At 42.6% G+C, this 10,457-nt stretch overlaps 1 protein-coding gene across 1 annotated transcript; it reads left to right on the top strand.

The window, feature by feature from the left end:
* The first annotated feature begins 2,414 nt into the window (after positions 1-2,414).
* Positions 2,415-10,090, top strand: Pcna (proliferating cell nuclear antigen). The gene is made up of 6 exons (XM_004661494.2): positions 2,415-2,792; positions 3,534-3,631; positions 3,787-3,854; positions 5,130-5,324; positions 9,528-9,651; positions 9,730-10,090. Exons 1-6 carry the CDS (start codon positions 2,572-2,574, stop codon positions 9,807-9,809), a joined length of 786 nt encoding a protein of 261 aa, XP_004661551.1. The 5' UTR covers positions 2,415-2,571; the 3' UTR covers positions 9,810-10,090.
* The last annotated feature ends 367 nt before the right edge of the window (positions 10,091-10,457 follow it).

Here is a 10,457-nt window from a genome sequence, read left to right as displayed (position 1 = left end):
TAAAGATATGTGCCACCATGCCTGGCTGAAAGTCAACATTTAGAATCATGGTGGTTGAGGATAATCTAGACTTGATTTAATAAAGTGAAGTTTTAATTCCCTGAGCAGGATAAATAAAACTACATCCATAACTCTCCGTACTTAAATACATGTAGAAAAGCTGAAAAATTCTACAGACCAAAAGAAGATATTGACAGCAACTAAAGAGCTGGGTCTGTTGGCCCAACCTGTAATCCCTGCTGATCAGCTCCAGAGGCTGAGGTGCGAGGATTGTGAGCTAAAGGACAACCTGAGTAACCCTGTCTCAATAAATAAATAAACAAGGTGGTGTGGGCTGGCCAGGGCTAGAGCTCAGTAGTTGAGTTCTTGAATGGTTAGATTTCCAACACCAGAAAAACAAATAAGCAAAACCAAGAGAAAAATGTAAACAAAATAATTGAAAAATACACACACACACATATATATATACATATATAAAATATATGTTTATATATATGCATATATATATGATTAATATAATGATAATAGTATATAAAATGATAATATAAAACTTTTGGGGGGCTTTTTTTTTCTTTGCATCAATCTTGGCATATAGACAAGCTGCTCTTAAACTGAAAGTCCTATCTCAGCCTCCCACCTGCTGGGATCACAGATGTGTACCACTCCACCCTGCTAAAACACTCCTTTTAATCAAAAAGAAAAAGACACTTTAGTAAAACGAAATGCAGTACTCCAGAAATATATGAAAGATGTCCTACCTGTAACAACTGAAATTTTCACACAAATAGGCACAAATTTTCAAATGAGATTATTGGGGCTCATGTAGCTCAATGGTAAAGCTGTGTCCTAGTAATTAAAAAAGGGCTAGGTCCCTTCCCAACATCACAAAAAATAAAGATTAAAAGGAAATTACTAATATCTACAATTAGGAAAATAAGGAGAACTGCTCATAGTCATAAGAAATATTGAGTGGTGTGTAAATTTCAACCTTTTAGAGATCTAAACATATCTATCCAAAATTTCAATGTTTCAGTTGATTCAGCAATACTACTTTACACAGAAAGCACATAAATGCTCAGAGATTTTTATTTTTTTTGTTTTTCAAGATGGGGTTTCGTTTCAGCCCAGGGTGACCTGGAATTCACTCTGTGGCCTAGAACTCATGGCGATCCTTCTACCTCTGCCTCTCAAGTGGAGTACTGGGATTAAAGGTGTGCACCAACCATGATCAGCTCTGATGTTTTAAGCATAAGAGGAACTTGATTAATTGGGTCAAATATATGGGCTTTTAATCTTGAGAAGTATTAATGCACCTCTGTGACATAAGATTGCTCAGTGAGGGTGGGCATGGTGTCTCATGCCTTTTACATCAGCACTTGGGAGGCAGAGGTAGGAGGCTCACCATTGAGTTAGAGGCCAGCCTGAGACTACATAGTGAATTCCAGGTCAGCCTGAGCTAGAGTGAAAGCCTACCTTGAAAAACCAGGAAAAAAAAAAACAAAAAACAAAAACAAAAACAAAAAAAACACTGCTCAGTGATTAAGGGTGCTTGCTGGAAGAGGGGCAGGCCCAGGTTAATTCTCTAGCCACCTAGGAAAAGGAGGATATAAAAAGTGGTGAGTCTGCCTTTGGTTTGCCTCAATAAGTGACCTAAGTGTGCCCATACAAACACACACACACACACACACACACACACACGTGCAAAAATATTTAAAACATTAAAATGTATTTCTCAGAAGTGTTTGCTATGGTTTGAAAATATATGTTAACCTGTACAAAAAGTTCAGTGATACACATAGCAACTTTTTAAAAATTTTTATTAACATTTTCCATGATTATACAAAAATCCCATGGTAATTCCCTCCCCCCCCCCCACTTTCCCCTTTGAAATTCCATTCATAGCAAATTTTTAATTGCAGTGATGGGATGTTAAGATACAGTAGCGAGGATATTTGTACACCTCTTTCTCGCTTGGTATTTCACAGACTGCTTCACTTCGTTAACAAAATTTTTTTTTCAAAAAACAGCTATATTCTTCGGATTACAGAGCAGGTTTCTCAGGATAGCCTTGATTTGCACTTCACTTTCTCTTTCAAGGCCAAACTTTCTGTTTCCGAAGATGCTGAGGCAGCATACACAGCTGGGGCTGAGAGGCAGGTCCTGCCGCCGCCGGGATAGTCTCGAACCCACGGCAACAAAGACACACTGGGGAGGAAGAGCCGAGGCCAGGGCTCACACCTCCCCAGGGCTCCCGTCTCCCGCCCCGCGCAGCGCGCAGTCCGCCCCGCACACGCGCCGTCCAATAGCTACTCGGCGGGCCGGTCTCTGCGCCCGCGGCGGGTCCCGATTGGTCCTAGCCTGCTCCCGGAAGTGGGCGGGATACGTGGTGACGTCGTCAGGGAGTGGCGCGGACCGCGCGCTGTAGACGCGGCAGCATTAAACGGTTGCAGGCGCAGTGCGCGAGCGGTCGTCGGCAGAGTTTGGTCCTCGTCGCCCTGTCCCTTGAGGAACTAAGGACGCCAAAGCCCTCTCCTTTCTCCTCCCGCCCGTCTTGCGAGCGACTCCGTCACCATGTTCGAGGCGCGCCTGGTCCAGGGCTCTATCCTGAAGAAGGTGCTGGAGGCGCTCAAGGACCTCATCAACGAGGCCTGCTGGGACATCAGCTCGGGCGGCGTGAACCTGCAGAGCATGGACTCGTCGCACGTCTCCTTGGTGCAGCTCACCCTGCGCTCCGAAGGCTTCGACACCTACCGCTGCGACCGTAACCTGGCCATGGGCGTGAACCTCACCAGGTGAGTGTAGGGCCGCGGGGTGCCCGGCCCTGGCGCGCCGCCAACTTCGGCTCTTGGCGGGAGCGCCGGCGGCCCGGCTCTTGTTGGCTGGCGCGGGCCCGACGCGCCTTCTCATTGGCCGGCGGCGCGGGGTAGAGCGCAGTGGAGCGCGCGGTTCCGAAAAGCGCGCGCTGGCAGCCGCGCGAGCCTGCTTTTTCCGCGCCAAAGTCACAAAGCGGATGGTGGCGGGAAAAGACTGCTTTTAAGGACCCGGGCATGTTAGGTCATGCCTCTTTATAACCTTAGGATCGCAGAGGTGATCAAGCTGTACAAACAAACCAAAGCTTCTTATATCAAAAAATGATCATCACTTGCATTTAATTTACTCCACCCTCCGGAATTTGATATTCTGAAGATATTTTTACTTTTGTAAAAAGTGAAGTTGCCGCTGGTAGGGAGTTCGAATAGTGCCGGCTTGCATTACAAAATGCCTGGGCTAGGCCCGAGTATGGTAGCGCATGACTAGGCCCAGCTTTCCGGATGCTGAGGTAGAATTTGAGTTGACCGGGACTATAGAGTGACACCCTTTCGGAGTAAAAAAGACTAGGCCATTATACATCTCTCTCCAAAAGGCATGTTTGGTTTTCTTACAAGTAGTTCTTGGCAGCTGACGTGTAAAAATGACAGCTACCTTTAATTACCTTAGAGATCTAGATGTTGAGTGCTTGGTGTTGATTTCAAGTCTTGTGTCTTGTGTTCCAGCATGTCCAAAATATTAAAGTGTGCTGGCAATGAAGACATCATTACACTAAGGGCTGAAGATAACGCCGATACTTTGGCACTAGTATTTGAAGCACCAAGTAAGTTACACACTTTTAACTAACTAAGTTATCTTAGAAAAAATTAGAGTGTAACATTAATTTTCAAAACTGAATTTTAAGAGAATGTGATGCAGGTGGTAAAACTTACATCGTAATTACAAACATGTGCTTCAGTAACATCTTTCTTTTGGTAGATCAAGAGAAAGTTTCAGACTATGAAATGAAGTTAATGGACTTAGATGTTGAGCAACTTGGAATTCCAGTGAGTACCTGTTTCTTCTAGTTTTTTTTTCTTTGCAGTCCATGCATGGTCCAAGGTGGAATATATATATTTCATTTGTTTGTAAGCAGAGGGGGTGGGAATGGACATGCCAGGGCCTCTTCTGTAATTTTAGCTTTAAACATTTATCTATTTATTTGAGACAGAGAGATAGAGAGTGAGAGTGAGAAATGGGCACGCCAGGGCCTCCAGCCACTGCAAACGAACTCCAGACGCATGCAACACCTTTTGCAGATGGCATACATGGGACCTGGAGAATCGAACCTGGGTCCTTAGGCTTCACAGGCATACGCCTTAACTGCTAAGCCATCTCTCCAGCCCTGGAATTTTAGTATTTGGGATGACAGCTGTCACTTTAATAAACCACAGTAGTCTAGAATTCATCATTGGTTGAATTATTATTTTTTTTTGCCATGCATTTATTTGCATTAACCCTCCATGTACTGTCTCCCCCTTAATTCTTAGTATGCTTCCCCCCCCCCCCCCGGTTTTTTTCTTTGAGGTAGGGTTTCACACTAGCCCAGCTGACTTGGAACTTGCTATGTAGTGTCAGGGTAGCCTCAAACTCACAGCAGTCCTACCTCTGCCTCCTGAGTGCTGGGATTAAAGGTGTGTGCCACCACGCCCAGTTGTTAATTTGCTTTTCAAAGGTAAGATTTATTAACATCAAGGGAGAAATGTTGAGATGTTTAAAATTGCCTAGTCAGGGGCTGGAGAGATGGCTCAGTGGTTAAGGCTCTTGTCTGCAAAGCCTAAAGACTGGGTTCCATTTCCCAGTATCCATGTAAAGCCAGATGTGCATGTGTCTGGAGTTCATTTGCAGCAGCTGAAGGTCCTGATGCACCCATTCTTTCTGTCTCATGTCTGTCTCTCTGCTTGTAAATACATTTAAAGTATTTTTTAAAAAATTGCTGGGCATGGAGCACATGCCTTTTAATCCTAGTACTTGGGAGGCAGAGGTAGGAGGATTGCTGTGAGTTTGAGGCCAACCTGAGACTACATAGTGAATTCCAGGTGAGACCCTACCTTGAAAACCAAAACCTAGTCGGTACTGGGGAGATGGCTGAGTGGTTAAAGGTGTTTACTTGCAAAGCCTACTGGCTCAGGTTCAGTTTCACAGTACCCACACGAAGCCAAATGCACAAACAGGTGCATGTGTCTGGAGATCTTACACAGTGTTAAGAGGCCTTTGTTGAAAAAAGGGATTCCAAATCTTGACATTGTATTTAGCCTTTAATTTTTTATTTTATTTTGTAGGAACAAGAGTATAGCTGTGTCGTCAAGATGCCTTCTGGTGAATTTGCACGTATATGCCGAGATCTCAGCCATATTGGAGATGCTGTTGTAATATCCTGTGCAAAAGATGGAGTGAAGTTTTCTGCAAGTGGAGAACTTGGAAATGGAAACATCAAGTTGTCACAAACAAGTAATGTTGATAAAGAGGATGAAGCTGTAAGTAATAAAATCAAGTTTTCTATATAGTTAGAAACTACTTGGGGTGGGGGAGTTGGGTCATTGTTTAAATGTGCTTGCCTAGAAACTAGCTTGCCAGCCTGGGTTCAACTCTCCAACTCCCCACATATAAGGCCGGACAGCTGCTCATCACTTTCACTAACCACAAAACTATAAGCTTGTGAATTAAACCTATGTATCCTATTCGGTTTATCAAGATACACAATAGCCAAGGCTGGCGGGGCTTGCATTAACAGCAATACTCTTGCCTCAGCCTTCCAAACGCTGAGATTATAGATGTATCCCACCATACCCAGCTTCCAAATAGATTTTTTTGAGGCAGTCTCATTCTAACTCAGATTTCCTTGGAACTTGTTCTCCCAAGTGGTGAGATTATAGGCATGAGCCACAGCCCTGAGCTCCACATGGACTCCTTTATATACACAAACCTACATACTCTTTTCTTTATCTTGGAATAGAGAGAGAATGGGCACACCAGGATGTCTTGCCAGTGGCAAATGAACTCCAGATAAATGAGCCACTTAGTGTATCTGGCTTTATGTCATTGCTGAGGAATTGAACCCAGGCCAGTAAGTTTTACAAGCAAAGGGCTTATAGAGCCATCTCCCCAGCCCCTCCATATGGGCTCTTTGATGGTGTTGGTGACGGGAGGGGGGTTCTGGAATTCACCCTGTAGTCTCAAGCTGGTCTCAAACTCAAAGTGATCCTCCTACCTCTGCCTCCCAAGTGGAAGGATTAAAAGTATGTGCCACCACACCCAGCCATATGGACTCTTTAATTGAGAAGTGAGGTATCTAACATAGCTTTTTGGAGTTAACTCTGCTTTTGCTAAGTAAAAGTAAGTGAGCATTAAATGAAGGTACTCTTCACTGAGGCTAGAAAGTAGGTTCCATGCAACTTGGAAAGAATTGCACTAAATGCTAGATCTTGTTTTGTTTTTGAAGCAGGATCTTACCCTAGCCCAAGCTGGCCTTGAACTTTATAGCAGTCCTCCTACCTCTGCCTCCCAAGTGCTGGGATCCAAGGCATGCATCACTATGCCCAGCTAAGTACTAGATACTGACTGGCATGTAAAGAAACTTTATTTTGGGGACTGGAGCAATAGCTTAGAAGTTAAAAGTGCCTGCTTGCAAAGCCTGACAGCCTGGGTTCAATTCTCTAGTACCCATGTAAAGCCAGAGGCACAAAATGGCACATGTATTTGGAGTTTGTAGCAGCAAGAATCCTTGCTGTGCCCATTCTCTCAATATCTCCTATGTCTTTCTACTTAACCTATGAATAAATAAAATATTTGTAAGCCAGATGAATGTGGTGGTGCAGGCATCTGGAGTTCATTTGCAGTGGCTTAAAGGCCCTCATGTTCTCTCCTATTCTCTCCTCCCCCTTCAAATAAATAAAAATATTAAAAAAATTTCTTTTTGAGGTGGTCTCATATTGTTTGGCCTCAAATTCACTATGTAGCTGAGGATAACCTGCTTCTGATTCTCCTGTCTCTACTTCCCAAGTGCTGGGATTACAGGAGTATACAAATGCAAAAGTGTATAGGCTGTGGTGGGAGGACCACAAGTTTGAGCCCAACCTGGGCTGCATAACAAGAACCTGATTCAAAGAAAACCTGTCTAGAGAGCCTTCATTTAACAAAGCTAATTCCTAACTCTGTTTTCCTGAAATCAAGCATTTCTTGGTAATTTAAAAATTAAGGGCAGGAGAGATGGCTTAGCTGTTACGGTGCTTCCCTGGGAAACCTAAAGATCAAGGTTTGATTCCCAGTACCCATGTATGCCAGATGCACAAGGTGGCACATGTGCCTGAAGTTCATTTGCACTGACTAGAAACCCTGGTGTGCCCCATATTCTGTCTCTCTCTTCCTCTCTCTCAAATAAGAGTAAAATTGTTTTTTAAAAAATCTTTAAAGTTGGCCCCACATTCTGAGTATCATAATAAACTGCAGACAATAATTTCATGAGATCTTTAGAATATAGTGGCATTCAAAGTGTTTGCCACACTGTTTGGCATGTAATAAGAATGCAGTAAAAAATAAGTACTTGGTACTCTCTTCTTGACCCAGTGTGATTTTAAATATTTTATCTGAAATGTAAACATCACAGCCAAGGGAATCATTGGGTTGTGAGGAATTTCTCAATATTCAAATTCATTTCAGATGGTTATTTGGATGTGTGTGTGTGTGTGTGTGTGTGTCTGGGGGTGGGGTGTTGGCAAACCTGGAACTCTCTATGTTCAGGCTGGTCTCAAACTCTTGGTGATACTACCTCAGCCTCCCGCATGTAGAGATTAAAGGCATGTGCCACCATGCTCTGTTTGAATTGGAATTTTAATAAAGTCTATATGCTTATTTCAACCTAGTAATTACCTCTTTTTTGGTTTTTTGAGGTAGGGTCTCACTTTAGCTCAGGCTGACCTGGAATTCACTCTTTAGTCTCAGGGTGGCCTCGGACTCACAGCATTCTTCCTTCCTCTGCCTCCTAAGTGTTTGGATTAAAGGCGTGTACCACTATGCCCAACATGATTACCTCGTTTTAAAATAAACTTTTATGAATGAGAGGGAGAATGGGTGTGCCAGGGCCTCTTGCCACTGCAACTGAACTCCACACACATATGCCACTTTGTGCATCCGGCTTTGCAAGGGTGCTGGAGATTCAAACCCAGGACTTTACAAGCAAATACTTTTAATCGCTGAGCCATCTTTTTAGCCCTAGTAATAACTTCTTGGCTTTATTTTGTTTTTGTGGTAATTGGGCCTCACGTGCTAGGCCTTGCTACAGACTTGTATTGTTTCTCCTCCCTTCAGTGTGTTTTTTTCCTTCCTCTATTATACTCTTACTCTTTCCAGTTGAAGCAACTGGGTTATTTGTCCTCCTTTTTTCGGTTTGGATTTTGTTAATTTCATCCCTATGTGTCAGCCTCTACCTTGAAATTCTTCCAAACTGGAAGCTATAGGTGTAGGGGCTTGATGATCTTTGCAAAGTTTGTTTCATTCCTTCATTTAGTAGCTGGTTTGCTTATTTAGAAGATTTTCTTAGCAGGGCATGGTGGTGCAAGCCTTTAATCCCAGCACTCAGAGAGGTAGGAGGATCTCCATGAGTTCAAGGCCACCCTGAGACTATGTCGTGAATTCCAGGTCAGCCTGGGCTAGAGTGACACCCTACCTAGAAAAAAACAAACAAAAAAACCCTTCCCTATATATTGCCTTAGTCAGTTTACATAGGTAAACACAGCCTAAATGCTTGTTGGTTTTGCTTTATTAACTTAAAAACTAGCTTCAGGGCAGTAGAGATTGTTTAGTGGTTAAGGCACTTGCCTGTGGAGCCTAAGGACCCAGGCTCAGTACCCCAGAAAGCACATAACCAGGTGCACAAGGTGGCACAGGCACATATGTCTGGAATTTCTTTGCAGCAGCTAGAGGCCCTGATGCACCCATTCTGTCTCTCAAATAAAATAAAAAATATATGTTTTTTAATTTTTATTAGCATTTTCCATGATTATAAAAAAAATCCCATGGTAATTCCCTCCCTCCCCCCCCACTTTCCCCTTTGAAATTCCATTCTCCATCATATTACCTCCCCATCTCAATCATTATACTTACATATATACAATATCAACCTATTGAGTACCCTCCTCCCTTCCTTTCTCTTCCCTTTATGTCTCCTTTTTAACTTACTGGCCTCTGCTACTAAGTATTTTCATTCTCACACAGAAGCCCAATCATCTGTAGCTAGGATCCACATATGAGAGAACATGTGGCACTTGGCTTTCTCGGCCTGGGTTACCTCACTTAGTATAATCCTTTCCAGGACCATCCATAAAATAAAATATTTTTTAAAAATATTTTTGTAGCATCCGCCAAAGTGACCAATAAAGTCATTTCCTGGGCTGGAGAGATGGCTTAGCGGTTAAGCACTTGCCTGTGAAGCCTATGGACCCCGGTTCCAGGCTCGATTCCCCAGGACCCACGTTAGCATGAGGGGGCACACGCGTCTGGAGTTCGTTTGCAGTGGCTGGAAGCCCTGGCGCACCCATTTTTTTTTTCTCCCCTTCTTTCTCTCTCTGTCTGTTGCTCTCAAATAAACAAAATAATAATAATAATAATAATAAAGTCATTTCCTAATAATTAATGGATTGTAACTCTGGAGTTCCTCAATATAACTTTTTTTTGTCCTACAGGTTACCATAGAAATGAATGAGCCAGTTCAGCTAACGTTTGCACTGCGGTACCTGAACTTTTTTACAAAAGCCACTCCACTTTCTCCTACAGTAACACTCAGTATGTCTGCAGATGTCCCCCTTGGTAAGATGATAAATGATAAGAACACTTGTACAATGGTTTCTGTGTAGTACTCCTTAATAATGAACTTCTGCCTTTCAGTTGTGGAGTATAAAATTGCTGACATGGGACACTTAAAGTACTACTTGGCTCCCAAGATTGAAGATGAAGAAGGATCTTAGATGTTGATAGAACTGAGGAAACAGCCTTTGAAGAACTGCTTCTGAGATGCCAGCACGTTCTGAGGTCTTCTGTCACCAAATCTGTACCTTTGGGTACATGTGTAGATAATGTTTTCTGTAAATAACCTGTTTTTTTTTCTTTACGTTTCCTACAATTTGTCAACTGATCTTGATAACATATTTCTGCCTTAAAAATATTCTTGATTTTTATAACAAACTTCTTGACTTATATACATCTCAAGAAATCTTTCTCAATTTAAATAAAGTTTACTGAAGTCTCAGTGCCTTGTGTAAATTTTTTTTTTCCAATTTAGAGCAGCTGGCATAAATTATGGAGATAGCAACTGGAAATATTTTGAGTACAATAGGTGACTGGGAATTCATTGTCAAATTTACTTTTGTATGGTAACAAACATGCAATGAACAAGAAAAATAGAACACAGCTACGTACTGAGAAATAAAAGCTTTAATGTACCCAAAATTATGTCATCTTTTGCCCCCCTTCCCTCCCCAGGTAGGTTCTCATTCTAGCCTAGGCTGACTTGGGATTCAAGTCTTGGGGTTTGGAGACATGTGATGGTACCTAATGAGTTCTGGGTTGTGTAAAAATTTCTTTATCCTATTTTTGAGACTTGAGGATGAAGGCTT

This window comes from Jaculus jaculus, chromosome 8 (genome assembly GCF_020740685.1).
Source record: "Jaculus jaculus isolate mJacJac1 chromosome 8, mJacJac1.mat.Y.cur, whole genome shotgun sequence".
Lineage (NCBI taxonomy): Eukaryota > Metazoa > Chordata > Mammalia > Rodentia > Dipodidae > Jaculus > Jaculus jaculus.
The sequence above is the reverse complement of the archived record's forward strand: the minus strand, read 5'-3'. Positions and strand labels throughout refer to the sequence as shown.